Source organism: Amphiprion ocellaris, chromosome 21 (genome assembly GCF_022539595.1).
Source record: "Amphiprion ocellaris isolate individual 3 ecotype Okinawa chromosome 21, ASM2253959v1, whole genome shotgun sequence".
NCBI lineage: Eukaryota > Metazoa > Chordata > Actinopteri > Pomacentridae > Amphiprion > Amphiprion ocellaris.
Genome location: NC_072786.1, coordinates 11,841,489 through 11,865,924, shown reverse-complemented (window position 1 = coordinate 11,865,924; position 24,436 = coordinate 11,841,489). Strand labels below are relative to the sequence as shown.

General features: G+C 41.6%; 1 protein-coding gene across 14 annotated transcripts in view; it reads right to left on the bottom strand.

Annotated features, from left to right (window-relative positions):
- Positions 1-24,436, bottom strand: part of sox5 (SRY-box transcription factor 5) — a 297,848-nt gene that overhangs the window by 46,221 nt on the left and 227,191 nt on the right. For 12 of the 14 annotated variants that reach the window (XM_055006506.1, XM_055006507.1, XM_055006502.1 and 9 more), the window contains 3 exons: positions 12,376-12,462; positions 4,502-4,674; positions 2,295-2,363 (listed from right to left, as the gene is read on the bottom strand). In XM_055006506.1, coding sequence (XP_054862481.1) covers positions 2,295-2,363; positions 4,502-4,674; positions 12,376-12,462 — 329 coding nt within the window. The remainder of the gene's footprint in view (positions 1-2,294; positions 2,364-4,501; positions 4,675-12,375; positions 12,463-24,436) is intronic. The other 2 variants (XM_055006498.1, XM_055006505.1) reach the window with 1 other exon arrangement.

Here is a 24,436-nt window from a genome sequence, read left to right as displayed (position 1 = left end):
GAGAGCTTTGTCTCGGCGGGGTCGTGAGGGAGTGAATCATGAGCGGACGTGTTTATAGCTTAACACACACAGCTGCGGCGAACACACACACACACACACACGCACACACATGGGCGAAGAAGCATCAGCGAGGCACAGAGAAATCCTCAGAAACAAACATGTGCTCTCGTCGAAACGGGACAAAAAAACGCGAACAATTCAGAATTTAACTCGCACAAAGCAAATAAACACAGCTGCTTTCGAAAGAATCGCCGACACACGGAGACACACATCCCACACACATGCTATCACAAGGTCTCTTATCACACAAACTGTGTATGGCTAAACTCTCGGGGGGGAAAAGGCAATGTGTGTGTGTGTGTTCTTTCTTGGACAGGGTGTCTCTTTATGATACAAAGCCCGGCTTTCTCAGCTTAAAATTCAGTGTCATCTGCCTTTACAAAGGCCTCGGCTATTCGTTCCAAGCCACCTGGACCAAAATAGAGGCTCCAGTGTAGCGCCCAAAAGTACAATACCGCCATTTTAAAATGCTACATATATACACCCATCCACTTTCTCATCCAAATGGACTTTTTAAGTTCAGTTTTATTCTACTTTTTAGTCTATTTAACCCTCTGAACCACAAAATCCGCTGCTGAGTTTCCAAGTGTGTCATTTATTTTAAAAATTTGCCAATATTACACCTTTCATTCGAGCAAAGGAATTGAAGAAATAACTTTTTGACAGTCCTTGGGCTAATTATTCAGTTTGGTTGGGAATAATAGCCAAATTCTACCTTAAAATTGCAATATTTCATCAAAAATCACTTTGTTCTATATGTATTGGTTAAAAATTAAGTAAAAATGAAAGAGTGCAATCGAGAAGCTACTGAACAAACAGCTATTATATAAAAATTCAGGGACTTTATCATTTAGTTTTACTTTATAGTCTAGTTAATTCCCTGTCATTTGTTTTAAAATCGCTAAAATGAGACAAATCATTAGACCAATAAACTGAAAAAAATTAAAGCAATCATTAGTTTTGTCTCTTTCTGATTGTCCTTCAACTAATCGTGTGATTTGCTTGTGAAAATCAACTAAATCTCATCTCAAAACTGCAAGATTTAAGCAGCATCACTTTCTTCTACACGTCTCAATTCAAAATCTGCCAAAAATGAACCGTTTGCACGAAGATGCTTCTGTAATAAAACAAAAAATGATACAAACTTTGGTGCAATCGAGACGCTATTAGTGACTCAGCTGTGGCCAACAGTCACATGAAAAAAAAAATCATGGACTTTTCAGCTGAACTGGGTTGAACTGCACAGAGCAGGTAGGGAAAAGTATGAAAACAAATAAAAACTGAAGTTGTAAAATATCTGTAGTATGCAAAGACCCAAATATCACGCAATCTAAAACACGTCAACTTTCCTTACAATGTTGCAGAGTAAAATGGAGACAAATGATGGGACTGCAGAAGAAAGTTTTAAGGTAACTGTGCAAATTAACTCAAGTGATGATTTTATCTCACTTTATCAGTAGTACGACCATAAATGTGTTTTAAATATGGAGATGGAAGATCAAAATGTGTGCTAGCTGTGTTTGGGTGAAAGGAAAAATGCTTTTATATTAGTTCTTGGTTAGATTATATTCACCCTACTCCAGTCTCAGCTGTGTTTTAGGGGTATAATGTGACTTTTATTTGCCTGTGAGATGAAACATGAGAAAGATTTTAAAATTGTAGCCTTTTTTTGAGCTTCTTTCTGACCTCCTCTTGCATACTTCACTGACTGAAATGCTTAACCTTGGTTTGCTGCTGCTGAAGCCACCCAATCTACTGCTCTGTCTGTAAAAAAACGCCTCAACAATCACTCACAGGCACAAAGAAATAAACAGAAAAGTGCACTTAGCTGAGAGTTCCACGCACAAACTTTGATTTATATAATGATAAAGACTTAAAACACACTTACTGTACTTGCCAGCGCAGTATTTTTGATTTTTTTCCCCCAAGCAGACTGACCAATTTTAAGTGATTACACAAGTTGTGTGTGTGTGTGTGTGTGTGTGTTTGTGTGTGTGCGTGCTGGAGGAGGAGGGGCTACTATTACAAGGCAACGCTGAATCAGGCCCCAAATGCTGATGGCTGAGCGAAGAAAAGCTGCAACAATCACAATCACAAAATTGCTTTTGTGAGATACACATTCTCACAAACACGCAGTGATACGTACACAGGCATACATCACTAACACACACATGCACGCGCGCGCACACACACACACACACACACACACACACACACACACAGGCCGGCCTCACCTGGATTTGTTGCTGCAGGAGGTTGATTTTGTGTTGCTGCTGCAGAAGCTGCTGCTGTTGCCGGGCAATCTGAGGACAGAGCACACGACGTATTTTTAGAACGTATATACGGGACATGCATGTGTGCACACATGGGCACGTCTCAGAGGACCCGGCTGCACGACAGAGGGTCGATGCCCTGCTATGAAATATTGAAGACCTGATCTCATCTGGACTCCACAGCGTTGCACCGACACACTTACCGCCGTGTACACAAGCCCTGCTGAATGGACTGGGTGTATTGTTTGATTAACCCTCTGAACTCCACAACCTGCCAGAGACTGTGAATGGCATGCTATGTTAAAAAAAAAAAAAAAATCACCAAAATTACACTATTTGTCACTGCTACAAACTGTAAACTCAGAAAGAATCAATGGAGTTTGAACTTCCTGACGGTCCTTGAATTAATCATCTGTGATGTGCCGTTTAATCAGAAAACTTACCAAATCTGAGCTTAAAATTCTGATATTTCATCAAAATCCCCTTATTCTACTAGTCTTTTTTTAAAGGAAAAAATTGCAATAACCAGATTCTAGAAAAAAACAAAGAATTCTTCTATTTTTTGTGCAACTGTAAAGCTATCCGTCACGCTGTTAAGATCACGGGTCACATGACAAAAATTCACAAATGTTTTCGGCCGAACTGCAGGCAGCGCTTACACAGAGCAGATAGAAGACAAGTATGGAAACAAAATGAAAATGTGGATGGTAAACTATCTATAGATATCTCTAGGGACCATTTTCTTCTCAGTATTGGTGACACCTGTGGGTATTTGGAAAAATATTGTTTGATTCCAGGATTTTTTCATTTTTCTAAAATGAATAATCAAAGAAATTCTACTTCAGTTTCTACATTTTTGGTGATTTACAGCATTGTAACTGTGTTATACTGTCTGCTCAGGAGACATATTTGATGTCTTTCTCTGCTTCTAGCCATGTTTGTTCTGTTTCCATAGAGGTGCTGGACTTTACACTTCAGTCAAAAATGAGCCCACAGTGAGTAAAAATGACACAGGAGCAAAAATCACACAGCAAATGCTAAGAGTTCATATCTTAAATTAAAAGCACTTCTAGTGTTTTGCAAGATCATCAGCTATTTCTGTTCTTGAATTCAATCTGTAATAATCGATTTAAAGGTACTTTCTAGCTTTAGACGTATTTATTTACAGCTTGCAATGTCATTTTGCTCTCCGTTTACCATTAATTTTGCTTCCATTCTGACTCATTTTGCATAAAACTGCTGATAAAACATGATTAACTTCTAAACAGTGACTCCAGTGGCTCACGGAGAGGAACGTAGACACAGAGGAGTACAGTACTCAGGTACAGTAAACTGTCATGCTGTCAGACTCCTTCACTGTGCAGCAGTGCAGCCAAAGGCGCTGTAAGGCATTGTGCTTGTCACAGGTGATTTGTCCTTACAGCTGTATTTCTGTGTCCCTCTCATCGTAAACCCAAGCTTCCCAGAAGCAAAAAAAAAAAAAAAAAAAAAGCACAAAAAAAAAGGGAAACCCTTCTCTATGCAAATACCTGGCAGACTCTCGCCCGGGAGCTTGGAGTGTGTGTGTGTGTGTGTCAGTGTGTAAGCATGTGTGTGTTGTCTCTGCTACATCCGCTCCAACACTACATACCCTCAGCTGATTCCTGTGCAATGTCCCTGTGTTGGTGCTGCCAAAGGCGCATGTCTCTGGCTGCCTGAGCGCTATATGAGAATGTTTGTGTGCAAGAAAGAGGAGTGCAGAGGACGGAGAGAAATCCTTTGGGATTTGTTGCGTTTCAAGCCCACCTTCTGTTGTAAACCTTAGAAATCTGTGCCGGGATTTCTGATGACCATTTGCGATCATCGTGCTGAATTTTGAACGTCTGCAAATACCAGCGCGTGTGCCTTTTATTCGCTGTTTATTGAGCATGAAATTTCCTGGATTTTGTGCTGCAGTGTAACATGTATTTTAAACAGTATTGACCTTTGAAGTGTATATTTTGAGATGTGGTGAATCAAGACAGATTTTACGTAACTCTTGCTCATCTAACTGGAAACGAACCAAATGCTGCAGATGATTTTTTTTACAGATCTCATGCACTAAACTGACTGACTTGTTAGGATGGATGTTTTTTTTTTGCAGGAGCGTACAGCGTTTTCCAAATGAGGTCCTTCACATGCTCTTGTACCTGGTCCTGCTGCTGCTTGGCCAGCTCCATCTGCTGCCTCTGCTTCTCCATCTGCGAGGCGGCCAGCTTCTTCTGCTCCTCGTGGGCCGCCAGGAGCTGCTCCCTCAGGCTGCTCAACTGGCCAATCATGCCCATGAGCTGGCGCTCTTTCTCCGCCAGGCTGTCTGGGGTACCTAAAGGGCGAGAGTAGAGGGGGGAGGAGAGGTCAGAGGTGATCTGGTAGCACTTTGAAGAAGAGTGCAAGGCTTGGATAAGGTTACGCCATGAAAGTTTTTTAGTGCTGAAAGGAAGACTTTGAGTTTCTTCAAAGTCCAATTTCAGTTGATAAACGGTCAGTCTGCTAAAGATGATTGGAAAGTCATTGCTACACTCTAAAAACAGTTTGTATCAGTCAGACAACTTCTAATAACATTACGTTCAACCGACAAACTACATTGAGTTAATTAGCTTTTTCTCTACAATTAAAGCTGTTTTTAACTTTCCAGTTCTGTATGAAACTGTGGAATACTTGGACGTTATCGAGCCAATTTCATCAAGTTACTTCAACTTAAATTTAGCTTTATATCAGCTAACGCAGAAGTTTAAATGACAAACAGTGTCAAGTTAACACAATTAGCCACTTTATTATGTCAAAACAACCCATGAAAATACATTTTATCTTGTAAATATCCATTTAATCAGTTAATGAGTGCAGTGCTTTGGCTGTTGAACATCTATAAGTACCTGAAATATAACAACTCATACTGTAGCCTACAGGATTTTACAACAGCTGCAGCTAGGTCTTATTAAAATGATGCATGTTGAAAAAACATGAATGGAACAGGTTATTTAAAGGTTAGTAAGCCAATTCGATTGAGTTATCTCAACTTAAATATAGTTTCGAATCAACGAACACAGAAATCTGAGTTCAAGCTAGACACAATGTTAAGTTGGTGCAATTTTTCATATAATTACAGGTGGATTTTGCTATATTTTAGTCAGTTTATTGAGTAGAATGTTGTCCAAACTGCAACCAGGTTATATTATAGTGGGTACATGCTGAAAAAACATGAATGCAACAGGCTGTTCAGAGGTTATCAAACCAATTTAATTAAGTTATCTCAACTTCATTTTTTGTTTTCAATCAGCTAACACAGAAATTAGTTTAAATTACATGTAATATTAAGTTGATGCAACAATATAAGTTATTCCAACTGTGTTTGACTATATTTTAATGAGTTTATTGAGTAGAATGTTGTTTGAAATGCAACCAGGTTATATTATACTGGGTACATGCTGAAAAAACATGATTACAACAGGCGATTCAGAGGCCAGTGAGGACTGTGGGGGTGAAGTCAGAGGTCAGAGGCTTGCAAGAGAAGGAACGAAGGAGGAAGGAACAATAAAGCAGAGTAAAGCTATCCATGGCTTGTTGGTGGACTTAATATATGACCGATGAGGGGCTTCGAACGGTAGGAGGGAGCCAAAGGAAGACGCGTTTAGGTAAAGTTCGTTTGCGTAACGCCGAGTTGTAAAACCAGATGTTGACTCATTTTCCCGGGCAGCAGAAGGTCCGGCCATGATTCATCGAGTCACATCCATCAGCGCCTTTATCGCCTTATTGAAACAACGAAAATAAATCTGGCCGAGGGAATATTTGTAAACAGGGAAAATGTGGCGGAAAAACGCAAAAAAATCCGAGCTGCTAGCTTCATATGTTTAACAAACAAAACCGATCGGCGGCCAGGTTTGAAAAATTTACATTTCCCACTGAAGAACTTGAAGTTAAATCAAGGAAATTGTTTGATTTGCGGCGAATTACGGGTAAATCTGTCGAGCTGGATTTCTGTGTGAATGTGCTCAAGAGAGGAGGAAGGAAAAAAAACAGAGAAGAGAGCGAGGAGAGTGTGTCTGGTCTGTGTTTACCCTGCAGTCAGCCAACCTCCTGCTCACATTTAGCATGGCCTGACCTTTGACTCCGTAGATCCTGACATACCAGCTCCATTACACACACACACACACACACACACACACACTCACACACACGCACACACACACACACATCTACATTTACACAAACAGGCTTCCACACAAGGCCTAAATCATTCAACAGGATGTAGTTAGAGGGGGGCACAATCAGTGTGTGCGCTCATGTCTGGTCGTATGTACTGATGTTTGCCTACATGCCTTTGTTGTGTGTGTGCGTGTGTGTGTTCGTGCATGTGTGTGTGTGTGTGTGTGTGTGTTGGAGCAGCACAATCCCCCATTGTTCCTCCACCGCCGCTACCTTTAACAGGGCCACATTCCTGCACCAGTCAAACCAGATGAGGAAGAGGGGGGGAAAAAAGAGTAGAAGAAGAAGAAAAAGCACAACAGGAGATGAAAAAGAAGATGGGAGTGAAGGGCGAGGGAGCCGCTGACCTGCCCTTTGACCGCCTCGGGAAGGTGAGATCCATCCATTTGTCGTCCCTGTTGGTAGCCGACACCCCCCTTCCTCCCCCGTCCTCCCTCGCTTTCCTCCCCCCCCCCGCCCCACTCCTGCACTCCATCCATCCGCCAACAATGAACAATAAAGGCAACTGTCGGGAGCGCTGGCCGCTGGAAAAATAAACACGCCGCTGTCCTAACTCACAGACCCACCTTTGTCGAGCCAGAAAAGATTGTGTGTGTGTAGCCGAAAGCTGACCAAGACAAGAAAGAGCCTTGTGTTAAAAAAAAAAAAAAAATGGGGGGAGAGAGAGGGAGGGGAAAAGGGGTCTGGAGGGGGGCTGCAAAGGTGAAATGATGGATCAAAGGAGGCTCTTTTTTGCAGGGGTTAACCTCCCTTCACGCACACTAATGCAAACATAGTAAAATTCTGGGTGCAAGAGGGACATTCTGCAACCAGTAGTCTGGATGTGCAAAGAAAAGACTGTATTCTACACCTACACGCTGCTCTCAATACCCCTGAAGAACCCAAGAGAGCGGCGTGAGATTTAGAAATTCTCCAACACTCCTCTTATTTCCCTTATTTCCCTTCTCGTTCAGACTTTTCAGAATTTCCGCGGCCGCCCCATAAATCAAGCTCGCGTCGGCTTGTTTCCTCAGCTGCTGTGAGCGGAGCAGGTGGATCGATAACTGGTTTCCTCCATCGGTTTTACACACATTCCTCCTTAAGGCAGATTGCCACGGCCCCTTGCTTACCTACAAACCCTCCCCGAACCGACACCGGCTCTCGCGAACGCACTAACTCACACGGGGTAATTAACCAATTTGTAACAATGTAATACTTGTCACTGTGTTCGCGGCGCTAATTAATGACCTCGGCTGCACTGATAACCCCCCCTGGGTGAGGAGGGAGGGAGGAGAGGGGATGAGATAGCTGTGGAGGAAGGGAGGGAGGGAGGAAAGTAGAATAGACGGACAGAAGAGAGTGAAGGAACAAAATGAGAGTAAAGAGAAGAAGAAGAAGGAGGGAAGTCAAGCTTGCAAAAGGAGGCAGAAAAAGAAAGTTGTCAGGAACGTAGGACATATGTGAAGTATCTATAATATGTGAACTCTTTCAACACTAAAACCTGCTGCAGGGTTATATCTGAGCCACAACAGAAAGAATATATAGATTTTAAATTTTCTGATGGTCCTTGAACTTAACGTGCGATATCCAGTTCTGAAAGCTCAAAATCATGATAAACCAAAAATCACCTTATTCTACAAGTCTCAGATAAAAAAAATCACCAAAAATGAACCATTTGCTCTAACTAGATTATGTAAAAAACAAATAATTCTCTGCTCCTCTGCGAAACCGTAAAACAATCATAGACTCTGCTGCAACCGACACTCACTTGACAAAAATTCTGCAACTTTTTAGCTAAACTGCAGCAGACAGGAGACCTTTTAACCCCAAAAATGGCCAGTAGGTATGAAAGGGATGTTATTCTTTGAAATAAATACCAAAATTGAACAATTTATTACAGCAATACGCTGTAAAAACAAGATGAGTCATTGAATTTTTAGCAGCTTTACCTGTTGAACTAATCGTTATTTCAGCAAAACCACTTTATTCTGCATTTCTCACTTTGAAAAATGGTGAAAAATATACTGTTCACAATAGAAAGACTCTGCAAAAAAAAAAAAAAATAGAATTCGATGAGTGATCCAGCTGTGAGTGACAATCACATGGCAAAAATTCACAGACTTTTTGGCTGAATTGGGTTGAACTGCAGGCTGTGTTTACACTGAGCAGTAATACAACATCTATAGTATAGTCATTTTTTTTGTGTGGCTGTGCACGTGAAAAACATTTTACAAGCTGATGTTTCCACAGAGGCACAGGACTTTATGATGCAGTGAAAAATGAGCCGACAGTGAGTAAAAATGTAACAGGAACAGAAAATGTCCAGACTGCTCAGTGCAAAGCAGGTTAAGTAAGCTAACTATATGTATGTGGACAGGGACATTTACTTTAAATAATCAAATTAGTTAATATAATTAGGTCAATATCAAGGTAACTGAATTAAGAGTTTGGCTGAAGTGCTCAGGACAAACATGATTTGCAGTAAACTCATGTTTCCAGCAGCAATGTCTGTTATTAGTCACCTAAATGACTAAGTTTTGCTCCCCTCACTAGTCTACACCAGAAATAGTCCTCAGTTTGAGGCATTTTTAACATTTTATTAATGTAGAGCTTTGGTTATCTGTGGTTTTTAAGTTGTTCTACATGCGGGGCAGACTAATGTAATAATATTCTTTCCAACAATGTTTGACTGCTGTTAATTTGTGCTCAATTTGACGTGTTTTTGGACTTTGAAGCTCGTCCACTAGCCTAAATTCAAACTACTATTTAACCAACTGGGAAATTTGTTGCTGGGAGCACTGGCATTTTCCAACAACTTAACTTTACATGATTTCTAGCCCACAGAAAATAACTTACGATGGCTTCCTTGCTTCTCTATTCTATGATTTTTTACAGAGAATCTTCATATTCCTTACTTGTTGTAGTATTTAAAACACTAATAGAACTTTTCTTGTTGCTCCATAATGTTTTTTTTCCAGCATCACTGTTGGAAACATTGCTATATACCAGGTTGTTATGTTGAAGTTGCTTTTAGATTATGACACTACTTTAATGGCAAATATTGGTAATTTTGAAGTAAATAATGAGCTTTCATGCAAATCATAATTAGAAAAAGAGCTGAAGGAGCTTAAAATTGCATCATTTACAAGTTAAAACATGCTGTCTTTCTAACTGCAACACCTCAAGCAAACCCAGAACTCTCCTAGAGAAGCTGCTGCTACAGTACAAGACTGTGTGTTTACTGAATATACGAGTGCGTCTGTACAGTATGAATGCAAGTTCTGTGATCGGAGGCATCCAATATAAATATCTGTGGTTGTGGAGCTTCATCGCCACTTTCTAAACTCTCAAACTCTGCCAGGTCCACTGGCAGGCGCGTATTTACGAGCTTGTGTTGTGCCACCAAGTTTTAATCAAACTTTATTTTAAAAATGGACAAATGAGAAAATTATGCAAAAAAAAAAAGACCTAAACCAGCTCGATTTTCAGCAGCCTTAAAAATCTTTTCCCTGGTGTAAACAAAACATGGCTTTAATGAAGTGATGAAAGAAGCTGATGCTCATATTGTGTATGTGGAAAATGTCATAAAAAAAAGAAAAGGCGAATGAGGAAGTAATTTAAAAAGATTAACTGTCATCCCCTGTCACTCTTTCTAGTGCAGCAGGGTTGATGTTAATGACACTACACTGTGGGGATATTTATTCTAGCGCTGTGAGTTCCCATAAATGTGTGTGTGTGTGTTTTTGCTATGTTGAACCGCATGGGGCCTTTTACCGATGCTTCTCCTCAATAAGGCCGACGGAGCAGGAGGCGGTGAGTCACTTTGTTCCCCACAAAAAGCTCTTCAGTGGAATTCGATGGGGTAAAAAAAAAAAAAAAAAAAAAAAAAGCCAAGAGATGCGCTGACAATTGACAACACACACACATCTGCACATTAATGCTGTTAAAGCGACGCTTCTGGTGTTTTTTTCTCCCCAATCGCGACCACAGTCGGTTGTTACGTAAGCCGCCGCACACTCGTATGCACACATATATCGCTCCCCAGCTGTTGGTGTGTGGTTGCGCCAAGCGGGACGCCCCTACACAGAAATGTCAGCGCGACGGGGAGCTGGGAAAAAGGGGGTTTGATCAATGGAGCCCCCCTCTCCATGGCCACGCCGCTCCACAAGGCTCTTTGATTACATATTGCTTTGCTTCCTAATGAAGCTCAATTACTGGAGGAGAACGGCGGCTTTGCCCTGGAGTTACAGGGAATAATAGTCTCCTCTACCTCTCTCGACTTCCCTCACATCTTTTTTTTTCCCTCATTCACTTTCTCGTTCTCTGATTCTTGCTCCTTCATATTCACAGTGCAGCTCTCTTAATGTCTTTTTTTTTTTTTTATTGTGTCATTTCCTCTCTTCAGTCATGCTCAGTCTGTTTAAAAGGGTTTGTGTGGATAAAAAGGGCGATTAACACTGAAATTGACACAGAGCTGGACTTTTTGACATGTTGGGCAAACATACACGATGAAGTGAGCCTATCAGATCACTTTGTTTATGTTCACTTTAAATGAATTCTGTTCGTTTAGGTTGCTTTCAGTTAACCCCAGTACTGACCAGCGGGTTTGAAATGCATGTTATCTTTTTAAAAAATCTGCAAAATTACACATTTATCACTGCCAGAAACTGTTAAAACAGAGAAAATAATCAGCTTTTTAACTTTCTGACAGGCCTGCTAATCTGTAATGTGTCATTCGGTCAAGAAAATTAAAAAAATCTAAGCTGAATATCGCTCATCGAATTCATTTTATTCTACGTCTCAATTAAAAAATCACCAAAAATAGAATGTTTGGACTAATTAGATTCTGTGAAAAACAAGAAGTTCTGTGCTCTCTGTTGAAACCAGGATACTATTTGTGACTCAGCTGCAACCCGACAGTCACACTGCAAAAATTCTGAGAATTTCTGGATGAACTCGACTGAACTGCAAGCTATGTTTCCACAAAGCAGCAAGGACACAGGTGTAGAAACTAAATAACAGCATAAGAATTTGCACAGACATTCTTGCACTGCACATCTTTGCACTTTTAAACTTTATTTTTATTTTTTCTGTTAAAAATTTTGCCACCCTTGTATATATTGTAAATAAAACTGCTGTAACAATGTAAATTTCCCCTGGAGTGGGGAGAAATAAAGAACTTTATCTCTTTATCTCTTTAAGAACTAAACATTTCTACAGCACATAGAGGGACTATTTTTTCTAGTATTGGTAACAATTATGGGCACTTAAAAATGCTGCTTTCAGTTTTTTGTTTTTGTTTTACATAAATAATCAAAGAAATTCAACTTTTGCATTATGTTTTTTTTTGTTTTTTTTTTTTTTTAAAGATTTGTCCATTATAAGTATGGTTCACAGCACAGAAGTAATTTTTGAGTTTTCTCTACTTCTAGTCATGGTCGTGTTGTTTCCATAGAAGTGCAGGACTTTATAATGCAGTGAAAAAAGAGCTCACAGCGAGTAAAAACACAAGTAAAAAAGTAGAAAAGGGTTCAGAAGGTAAACCTAAGCTACTTTTCCTTGGATTTCACTGTTGCTATTAGACATGGCATATATTATTTTCAGTGTAAGTTAAAGTCCACTCAGAAATGCCATTCTTTTCCATGTAAATTATGCTATGCATATGTTAGGACAAATTATACATAAAAATTAGGGGGCATTCTGAGCTTTACTAAAACTAAAACTGATGGTATGAAACATGTTTCTAAACCTCTTTTCTCCTTTCTGTGGTGCATCAGAGGGTTAACTACATTTTAAAAAGTTCCCTTAAGATTAGTTTAGTTGTCATTTAACCGTACTGTACCTTTAATTTCTCCAATGTGCCCTGAGCCCATGGCCAAAAGTTTATCCTTCCAGTCCTTTGACAACAGCCTCTCAATGCTGGGGGCCTCTGTTTGGGAGGAGGAGGAGGGTGAGGGTGACAGGGGAGGACGGGGGGGAGGAGAGGAGAGGAGAGGAGAGGAGAGAGAGAGGGATTCAGTCGGCTGGCCAACATGACAATAAAGCTCATTTAAAGTCCATTTGCTGTAATAAAGGCAGCGGCAGCTCAGCCTAATGGCCGCATCAGCAGGAGAGAGAGAGAGGCGATGGAGGGAGTGGACGGCGGAAAAAGAGAGAGACGCTGATAATCGAAAAGGAGAGGAAATCTGAAAAACAAAAACAAGTGAGCGAAAAAGAGGAGGGGGGGAGAGAGAGGCAAGATAAAGAGAGAGACAAGTGGAGGAGAGAGAGGGAGGCAGAAAGAGAGAGGCTTTTTCCCTCTCACCTGCTGCTAGAGAATCATTAGCCCTGTGGGCCCTGAGACAAAGAGGGCCTTAATGCACCCGCCACAATGGACACATTATCAGCTAGCGCTTTGTTTTCAACACACACACACACACACACACATTCACAAAACCGCTGCACACACACTTGCCGAATCGCTAATTACAAACCTAACTACGTTCGCGAACACACACATGCACACCGAGCAGTGGGGGGAATGGAAATGTCACACAGGAGAGCGCACACATGGAGCGACTCAATCCAAACCATGCGCACATACATGGACTAAACGGAGGGAGGAAAGTGATGAGACAAAAGGGAGGGGGGGGTGAGGCGAGAGAGCGGAGAGAGAGTTATTTACCGGGAGCCATCTGCAACTTGGGATGCGAGGCCTTTGCGAAGGAAAAGAGGTTTTTGGGGAGATTAACCCCATCAGCGCAACGCAAACACACCAATGAGCTCATATATGTATACTGCTGACGGCAGGCGGGAGGGGGAAAAAAGTTTGTTTGTTCCTCGGATTATATTTTTTGAGTGATTTAGGAAGAAAAAAAAGTCTTAATCTTAAGTCTTAAGTGAGGAGAGACATGTCCGGCTTAATGCCTTCTTCCATATCTGCCACTTCTACACACCATCAAAACACACACACACACACACATGCACACACACAAAAAAGCAGCAACTTCTCTTTTTCTTGCTTTCTTGCTTTGCATCATGATGATGAGAAGCCACCTGCAGGTTTTGCAGGATTTAAGCATCATATATTCACACCAGCAGCAGCATGTCCTACATACTGTCCCTTAGTTGTTTGTGTGTTTGTGCACCTCCAGCTTCCCCTCGAGGCCTGAATCAGGTCCGAGAGCCTTCATGCGCATTCACACACAAGCCGATGCTGAACTTGAGGCTTTTATGCTCCTGCTGTCCTCACATTTGCAGCTACTTCTTAGCCACCAATAGGAGTTAGATAGTTAGTGGAGATGAAGGTAGAAGGAGGGGAATCTTCCTGTAAGAAAACAGCAGAAGAAGAAGAAGGACTCCTGTATTTTTTTCCCCCTCCATGACAGCTGTCTCACCATCACCCCAACAGGTGCTATTAGCCCCTGGCACTCCCTTCCTCTCTCTCCCTGTCTCTCACTCTCCTCCCCCTCCTCCTCTCTCCCCTCAACAATGACAGAGGCTTTTAAGCCAAAGAGCTTTGACAAGTGAGAGGGAACAACAAATGGCAGTGTGTCGCCTGTTCTCTTTTCTCTCTCTCCTGTCTCCCATCTCCTAGTTATTATTTTTATTTATTAACAGGGGCTGCAGCCATTGTCCCCAGTGACAGGCCGGGGCCACTTTAACTATTAATAAAAAGCCAAGAGGCTCTTTCATTGTGCGGCGGATGGCAAAAAATGGGAGGAAATGGGCAGGAGGAGAGCAAGAGAGGGGAGAGAAGAGAGGAGAAGATGCTGATTGATGTGAATGCTATGAGAATAAACCTCCTCTGTCACCTAGAGGTCGCCAACACAAGCACAAAGTGGGTTAAAAGGTACGCTTGGACGTCCTGAAGCTGCCTCCCTCGTGCATCAGCTTCTCATCATTGTGCAGCAGAACACTGGCAATTTCTGAGTGCATTTCATCCTTTTTTAAGGCATTTAATGAAATACGGCCGCCGGTTCCTGTCTCTCAGCAACAATAACAAATCGTCCGGCGCAAATCAATCAATTCTTGAAAGACTCTTTTCCGCCCTCCCAGGATTTATTCCATCCCACAATAGAAGCACACCTGATTTTATGTTCTGCAATATTCCAGGTGTATTTGTGAAAACAAAATTTCACCAGACAGCTGTATGGAAACACAGCGAGAGTCCACTAGCGATACTTAAGGCCAAAAATCACATAATAAAGGAGGACAAGCACAACACTTTCCATGAAAATCAGAGACGCTACTCCCTGTTTTTGAGTGACGTATGCTAGAAGAGTGTGTGTTGAGAGTCGCAGTGAGGTAAGCGGGTGGAGTTTGATGCCCACGCAGGGGTGTGGGTCGCATATTTGCAGGGTGGGGTGTTGCAGAGATGAGGGCGAAGGAGGTTACCCGCCTAGTTTTGACCAAAAAAAAAAGCAGGGGTGAGAGAAATTTGCACAAAACTAAACAGAAAAACAGAAGTTTACGCAAATGTGTCTGTGCTCATGCTAATAATTTAACCCCCTAAACCCCAAAAACCTGCTAGGAGGTTTGAAAAGCATGTTATTCTTTTTAAAAACTGCAGAAATTATACCATTTATTGGAGCTAGAAAGTGTAAAAACAGGATGACTCACTGGATTTTCAGCTTTTAGATGGTCCTTGAACTAATCACTCACTCAATCTAAGCTTAAAAGCATGAGTTTTCATTAAATTCACCTTTTTCTATGTATCTCGTTGAAAAAAAATGTCAAAAATACACAATTTGCACTAAAAAGATTCAGAAAATAACAAAGAATTCTGTACTGCTCTTTAAAATCATGAAGCCACGAGTGGCTCAGCTGTGACTGACGCGACATGACAAAAATTCAGGGAGTTTTGACATGAACTTGGCTGAACTGCAGGCTGTGTCTACTCAGACGGATAGAAGAAAAGTCGGATAATAAATTAAAACGGTAAAATAACGACAAAATTGGCCAAAAAATACATGGTTTGCACTAAGAAAATTCAGTACAAAAGAAAAAATTCTACACATCTCTTCAAAATCAGGAAGCCATTAGTGATTCTGTTATGACCAACAGTCACATATCAAAAATTCAGGGACTTTTCAGCTGATTTACAGATTACACTATGTAGAGTCACTATATTTTCCCCCATTGTTTATAACACCTATGAGAACTTTGATTCCTGCATTCTGTAATTAAAAATAACAATAATCAAAGCAATCCAACTTACATTTTTCTCTTTTTTTGATAATTTCTAACAGTGTCATACTACACAGAAGACACAATTGAGTTCTCTCTACTTCTAGCGATGGTAGTGCTGCTTCCATAGAGGTGCACCACTTTATATTGCAGTAAAAAATTGAACCCACAGTGAGTAAAAATGCAACAGAAGCAAAAACTACCCAAGAAGAGGTCAGCTTAACCGTTTCTATTAGCTTTAATGATGTTCAAAAATCCACGCTGTCTGAAGATAACGCATATATATTCTGTATTAGCTTGTTCCAGCTCCTTATTAAAGCTGTATGATGTTTACACTCAATAAAATATCAAAAACTCCCTCCACATTTCCTCAAATTTGGCTTCTTTGGGATATTCTGGCCCTATGATTGATTGGAAAGGATTAAGCAGTTTTTAAAAACCATGTTTCGACCGACCGCGAACCCCGCTGTTATATTTTCATGTGCACACAAATTCATCCGAGGTTCTGATTCGGAAACCTGCACGGCCAAGAGAGAAAGAGAGAGAGGGATTCTGGGAAAAAAAAAAAGAAGAAGAAAAAAGCGGAGGGGGGGAAAAACGCTGACAATAACTCTGGAATCGTCGGCTATTATTTTGGCTCATTGGCTCAAACGGAGTCAAGCTGCTGCCCCGCAAGCCGAGCCAAAACAACCCCGTCCACCTGCCGAGAGGGAACCAGTGTGTGCACGAGTGTGTGTGTGTGCGTGTGTGTGTGTGTGTGTGTGTGTGTGTGTGTGTGTGTTATACAGCGAGAACCCCATCCGGCTTTTGGATCCACAGTAAGCTTTTTTGGTTCAGAAGCTGCTGGAGAGAGCAGGAGAGAAAAGGGAAAGAGATGGGAGGAGACTCAACCTCAGTCCAGCTCGCAACCTCACAAACAATGCCGTCCCCTCTCTCCTCACTCACTTTCTATTTTTCACTCAGACGTTTTGCCCTGAGTCACCACAAGCAGCCAGCTCTATTTTTCCTATTATCTCATATTTGTGAAGACTGGAGACCTTTAGAAGGAAAAGGGAGGAGGGTGGAAAGAGAAGGAGAGAGAGAGAGAGAGAGAGAGAGAGAGAGAGAGAGAGAGAGAGAGAGAGAGGAGGAAAAGGGAGACAGAGAGCCCTCGGGTGCACAACAAAGGGTCCTCTGTGCCAGCGCCAGGCCCAGCCGGGCTCGAAGAGGAGGGTGGAGGATGAAGGAGGAGACCCAAGACGAGGAGGAGGAGGGCCCCACAGGAAAGGGCCCTGGCTTGGGACCCGTGGCCGGCGCTTATATCCCCGAAAAAACAGGCTCCACATTGACTTGGGCCTTGGCAGCCACTGGGAGGCTCCAGCTACTCCCCCTCCTCTTCCTCCTCCATCCTTCTTTCCTTCTTCATCCCCCCCCCAAAAAAAAAAAAAAAAAAACGAGCAGGGGTCAGCGTTGAATAAGCAATTATACAAGCACTGGTGGAGTTTGTCTAAGACTGCCACCCCTGAACACTGCAGTATTGAGATGGCAGGAAGGAGAAAACACAGCGAGGAGACAAGAAAAAGTTAGAAAAAAAAGAGCATTTGTTGCTGGTGGCGGCGATGAAGAGAACGCTCACATGTGATCTAAAGATTAGACTGTAACCACATTAAGGTAAATCACTGTGACAGTCATGTAAACACCTAGACAAGGTTATCTTAACTGAATTGAAGTCGAAGCATAACAGATCTAAATCACTTATTATTTAATTCATAGCCTTAATTGGTTGCTGATAACAGCTAAAATCTCGTCGTGTTTCGGGACAACTGGGTTGCATAAAGTCAGACTTTTACCTCGTAGTCTGGGTTGTGCACTGCGAGAGAATTAGAGACATATTGGTGCCACTTTGAGGATGGCTCGGCATGCAAACACACCTGCACAAAGACTAAAAAAAAAAAATTTAAGATAGCCTCAAGCTGGGCTAAAGCGTGAGATAAAAATGATCTGTCTGAATGTTTCACCTAAAAGAGCAAGATTCAGTGCTGCAGTGAATACTTCCCGTATTTTAACTCTCTAAACCCCAAAACCTGAGTTTGAAAGGTGTGTTATCTCAACAAAATCACCACAATTGCTCCATTTATCAGCTAGAAAACAGAGAGAACGTTGAATGTTAAGTTTTCTGACTGTCTGTGTTGGAAAATAGTCAAATCAAAGCTCAAAATCAAGATATTTCATTAAAGTTACTTTACTGTAGTCGTCTCATTTTTTAAAATTCGCTAAAAATAAACAATTTGCTATAATAAGATCCTGTAAAAAACAAAAAATTCTGTGTTGTTTTATGAAATTGGAAAACCATCAGTGACTCAGCAGTGACCAACATTCACATGACGAAAATTCACAGACTTTTTGGTTGAACTGCAGGCTGTGTTTACATAAAGCAGATAGAAGACAAGTATGGAAACAAATCAAAAATGTAAATAGTGAAAAATCTGCAGTATGTGTTGGAAAGAGCCACTATTTTTCTTATTTCTTATTTTTACAGTGTTGTTTACACACCCTGTGGGCACGTGAAAAAATGTTGCACATGTGGATGACAGGTTTTTATAGTTTTTGTAAAATCTAAGAAAATCATTCCTTCCAGTCATGGTTGTTCTGTATCCATAGAAGTAGAGTGAAAAATGAGCCTCACAGTGAGTAAAAATTTGTTTGGAGCAAAAACGCCCAGAAGCGACTTCAGAGTTCAGATTGCTAAAGCTAACAAAGTGTCTCATTTAGAGAGAAAAAAGGGAAAAAAAGGGTAAAAAGTAGTGTCACTATTTAAATAATATGAAGCCTTTTGTGTAGTAAATGTTACAACTTTAACAGCCTGGATCTTCTACATTATGGAGACGTTGAAAGAAACTTCAGAAAAGGCAGAATTTGGAAGACAACTCCTCACTTATTTACACCCTCTTGATACTGCAGCTTTTGCTTTACAGCCTGGCTATTCCCCTCGCACCGGCGGCGCCAACACACTCCATTACGAAATGATGTTGTTGATATTTTGATGATCAATTCATGTCTGGTTGAGCTGGGCCATGTGTCTGGACACATTTTCATCGATTCCTTCTAAAGACAGTCCAATCATTCCAAAAGCGATGAGGGCCTGTGCCAAGATTATGGGCAGTCTCTTGTCATTAAAAAAAAAAAAAAAAAGAAACAGGGGCACTATACGGCGGCTTGAGAGAGGAGAAAGAGATAGAGAGGGAGATGTATCAAAAAGCTTTTTGTCCAAGCCCACCTCGCACCACCACCTCCGCAAGGTTAGCTGCTAAAAGTACCAATTACTGGCTTGTTGTTGGGGAGAACGGCGCTTGGCAACAGTTGCCGCGGTGGCCGGGCCTCTGTGTAAACACTAAAATCCCTCTTCTCCTCCTCCTCCTCCTCCTCCTCCTCCATCCTCCTCCTTACTTTCTAACCCCCCCCGGTGCTCCCTGTCTCCCACTGAAGCAGAGGATCGCAGCAAGAAAAAGAGACAGAATGTGTTTGTAGAGCTCCGGTTCCCCGGTTGGTCTCGGCGTCCACAGCGACTTCTTCATTCAGAAGCTGCTCCAACTTTAGTTATTAATAAACACTCGGACCACGAGGAGGGCCACGGGGACACGTATACATTCGTGTGCACACTCAAAGTATCTGGCGTGTGCACGACATCAACTTCTGAGAGTTATTATTCACCTTGCGCTGTAAGTTTTCGAGGGTGAGGCGACGGGGGACATATGGTTCTCCCCCTGAAGTGCTGCAAAAATCACAAGATTGTCGCCTCTAAACACATTTCGGGGCGACACCTGTTAAACGGTAAGCGGCGTGCCAAAAAAACACCTAACAAGGGGTTTAATTTTAAAGTTTTTTTGGGGGAAAATGAACGACAAATTCCCTCTCTGGTGCAGAAAAATCCAAACAACAGATGCAGCGGGAGCTTTGGTTCTAATATTAGGGCTTGTAGGGATGTATAGCAACATGTTTCCATTAAACGCCACGTTTCTAAGAATAGGCCGCGGCACATAAAGAGAAAATTTACAAGGGTGTCAGTCAACAATTTAATAAATTGAAAATCCATTTATCTGAATACAGAGTTCTGCCCTTCACTCCACTGCCTTTCCCTAACAGATGGTGTTGTGGGTGCTTATGTCCAATTTGATTTGAACCAAACCCTCAGCCAATTTTTACACTGGCATGAAATCTCAGCGAGCCAGATCCACACACTGGCAGTCAGAAATAGCAGCGGAGAGGGCGCGACATTGTGAAAGAACGATGAAGGGCAAAATCTGGAGCGACATTCGAGAAAGTCGCAGAAAAACTTTCCTTGTTGTTTCGTTTTGTGTCAGGTTTTTTTTCCTTCTTTCCTCCCCCTCTTCCTCTTCCTCTTGCATGTTGTTTGTGTGCCGAGGCTGGTTGAAATTAGCGATGCTATCTTAAAGCTGTGTTGTGTTTTTTTTTTGCGTAAAGACAGAAAAAGAAAAAAAAAACGCTCCTTTCACACACACTCGCACAGCATTTTCCCAATTGCCTCTGTGACCTCCATTATCATTAAATGGTGCTTGATAGCATCTAGGCATTTGAATCCGCTGCAGACTAATTCAGCTCCGAGGCCCTGATAGCCGCTGCCACCGCACCTTATTAGGGACAAGCAATGGGACCCGACACAGATCCCATTTTCATTTTACTGCCTCATACTTTACCGGCTGAAGAGACCAAGTGTCAACTGTGGTACTGATAACTACCAAATACTGCCTGCTAATTGCCTGGTTAACAAACAGAGCCTCATGAGAGACTTTTGAATAGATAATAGAGCCTCGCATGCAACAATAGGGTCACTAGGGTGTGTTTAAAACCAAGTGGACTCACTGAGGATGCTCCAGCAAGTGTATTGTGTCAGGCAAAGACAGTGTATCTCCCTTTTTCTTGTATATTTTTAGTAAGTTCTGAGGTGATCCAATAAGTTCTGAGATTCTCTCATAGGCCCATGATGTAATCTTTCTGCAAAAGCGTCATGTAAATCACTGAAATTAGATTTTCAGCAATTTATTTACGTGTAAATGTGATTTACGGACTCCCGAAAGAGAAAATCTGACTCATATCGCTGCAACTATAAGTCACTCTGTATTCACGACTAAGTTTATTCACTGAGGTGCCTTTGAAAATCTGCTTCAGCAAATATGTCTTATCACGTGACAACACTGTAGCTTCTGATTTCAAAGAAAATCTCTTTCTTTTTAACTGAACATGAATTGTTTTTGAAACGATCTAATATAATGTGAGATGTTTTCATATTCCCAACAGGTAATCTTTCAACTAAAACACTTAAATGAGGCTGAGAACAATTTACTAACTTAAAAATGTGATTTATAGACTCCTAACATGGAAAATTCTGACTCATGACTGCAACAATAAGTCGCACTGTATCCAACACTAAGTCTGTTCACTGAGGAACCCACTGTGTCAGAAGAAATCATCTGATTTCAAAGAAAATCTCGTTATTTTCTCATACATTTTCAAATGTGACTTTTCAAATAATCCAATAAGTTGTGAGATCTGCCCAACTAAGCCATGTTTTATATCAATGACTTGTAGATCAACCAATCAGATCAGCTGCTTCACATAGGTCACGCTGTATTTAAAACCAAGTTTATTCACTGAGAATGCTTTTAAAAACTGCCTTGTAAGGTGGAAACATTTGATTTCTTGTAGATTTTCATCTCAGCATCAGTGACTTTTTCAAATTCTCCAACAACTTCTAAGATCTGAGGAAAATAAACCATGTAAATCACCAAAATGAGGTGTTCAGACTCTTAAAATTAAAAATAAAAAGCTGCTTTATATCAGTGACCTGTAGATCAACCAATTAGATCAGCAGCTTTACATGCAACAAGAGGTCGAGGTGTATTTAAAAAGACTTATTGTGTCAGGTGAAAACACTCTATTTTCCCTTTTTTCCTTGCAGAATTTGAGCCGAGCATCAGTGACTTTAGAAATGATTCCATAAGTTCATAAAGCACAGAGTGTAATCTTTCGATGTAAGCCGCTAAAATTAGGTTTTCTGCAGCAGTTTAGTTCCTTGAAAATGCAATTTACGGACTCCTGAAATGCAAAAATCTGATTCACATCGCTGACGTGTGGCTCAACTGATGACAAATTCAGAAAAAAAAAGAAACCTCTGGAAAGGCTGCTCTGTCAGCCTGGTGTGAGGGCGAACAGAGGGTTAAAAGTCGGGGCCAGCACTCCTTTAATGCACGCACATCTCTCCCTGTCAAAAGCATCCTGTTAAAGTGGGCCAAGGCATGTGTACCGGTGTGTGTGTGTGTGTGTGTGTGTGTGTGTGTGTGTTGTACACAGCGGTTCAGGCTGCTGTAATGGAAAATGACACTTGCAATCTGTCTCGTGGCAATAACCCCTCTTCAATGCTCTTGTCTCCAATCCACACACACACACACACACACACACACACACACGCAGACACACACACACACACGCAGACACACACACACACACACACACTCACTCTCTCGTGCACACTCGACGTCTCTGTCACCGCGGCAGCCCCCGGGCCGTCCTTGTCACTGCACAGCTTTATTGCATCACTTTAACGTGACAACAAAAGAAGACATTGTGTATCAGGCCTGCCGTGTATAGAGAAAAGGGGGGAATGGACCCACGCATTAACTAGACGGAGGAGCACAGATGCACAAACACAGCAGCAGCAGCAGCAGCAGCAGCGTTTTCGAGTCATGACATTTTTCGTCTGCCTGTCAAAGCGATGACAGAGAGACAGACAGAGCAGCAAGACTCTCCTGACACACTAATGCTGTTTTGCATGTCGGAAGCCTATTCAAACGGCGCCGAGCTGCGACTTTAACCTCCTCCCCGCTCGTGCATGTGAGACTGATGGGTGAAGACTGTTATTTCTGATGCTATCATAGTCTTGGCCGTGTGTCGGCTGCTTGATTGACAGTTGGCTTGGCATTAGAGTGGCTTTGCTTCGCCGGACGGCGGAGGCGGGACCCGCCTATTCCAGTTAACGCGAACACTGTTGACAAGCGCAAACAGACGCGCAACACACACTTCTCCCTCTGTTTATGTGTCTGTTTGAGTCTCGATATCCGTCTCTGTCTCTTTTTTGTCTTTTCTTCTCGATGTGTGAATGTTTGTTCCATCTGTGCGTCGATCGGGCCTGAGACAGAACGTGTTGTAAAAGTCTTAAGAATAGCTCACATTGTCCAGTGTGCTGCTCAAAGATAGGGGCGACAGACATGTGAGAACCATTAGACCAATGGCAACAACAGCACCAAACAGCACTGGAATGCTCTGCTGACTAGCATGTGTGTGTTTTGTGTTTGTACGCGAGTGTGTGTGTGTTTTCGAGCGTTTTGCGGCCCTGACCTGAGCCTTACGAGTCACTGTGCTCCAATTATTCGCTCACGTCAACGTCTCTCCCCGTAAACCTTTTCCTTTTCCCAAGTTTTCCTGGCAAGATTACATAGGTTTTTTTTTTTTCATTTAGGCGACTAGAAAAGTTTGTCAATGCCTCGTCAATAAGATGCTGCGGGTTGGGTCGCGTTTAGATCACTTAGCCATCTGTGGCAAAGCAGAACTCACAGAAATTAACAGAGTGAGTGAAAAAGCTGATTTTTTGTCCATTTTTTTTTGCCTTTTTCTGAAAAATAGACACAAAGGGGTAAAAAAGAAAAAAAAAGCGGGAAACAACATGCAGCGAAAGTCCAGCTGGCGGGAAGTCGGACTGCTGCTGCTTCTACGAGCATTTTGATTGAATAAAAGCAAAAATTTGCTGGAGAGACACTCGTGGCTCTTCAGCAATTTCACACATTTTACTTGTCGTGAGGAGTGCTGCAAAAACAGAGGAGCTGAAATCAGTAACCCCGAGGATGTCGTAGGCATGGCGTCAGATTATCCCGCCTTGAGACTTACAACGTTCTAATGAAAGGTGCTACTGAGTTGCATTTTGGGAATTATACCTGGGAGGAAGTTGTTTTTAGAGCTGCGACAATTAACCCTTTTAACCCCAAGCAGGTTCTGGCTTTTTTTAGTCCTCATTTTTCCTCACTGTAGGCGCATTTTTTTTTTTACTGTATCTACACTTCAATGGAAACAGAACAACCATGAGATATAACTCAAAAATGTTCGTTATAATCACATACATCATGAAAAAACGAAAATGAAAGTTGAATCACTTTGAGTACTTGGAAAAAAATGTATTCAACATACCCACATGTGTTGCCAACACGTATAAAAGAGATGAGTGTGCATACTATTAATATTTTATTGCTTCTGTTTCATATCTGCTCTGCACCTCTTGCAGTTCGGCCTAAAAGACCCAGAGTTTTTGTTATTCAATTGCTGGTCAAAGTGGAGTAAAGTTGTTCCAAGAAGGGCAACATTTTTTTTTACAGAATCCTTTTAGTCCAAACAATTCATTTTCGGAGATTTTTTGATGATGACACAGTTTTAAGCATATTTTTCATACATTTTTTAGAGGGAATCTCACGTCATAGATGAGAGCCGCTGGAAAGTTGAAAATCCAAGGTTTCTTTTTTTAATGTGTACAATTTTTGGCTCTGATAAAGAGTATCATTTTGGCAGATTTTTAAAGACAACATGTTGGTGGGTTTTAGGGTTCAGAGGGTGAAATCAATCACCTCACTATATTGATAATCAATTTATCTTTTTCAGTAGAAAGTATAAAAAACTTGTAGAAAAACAAGGCA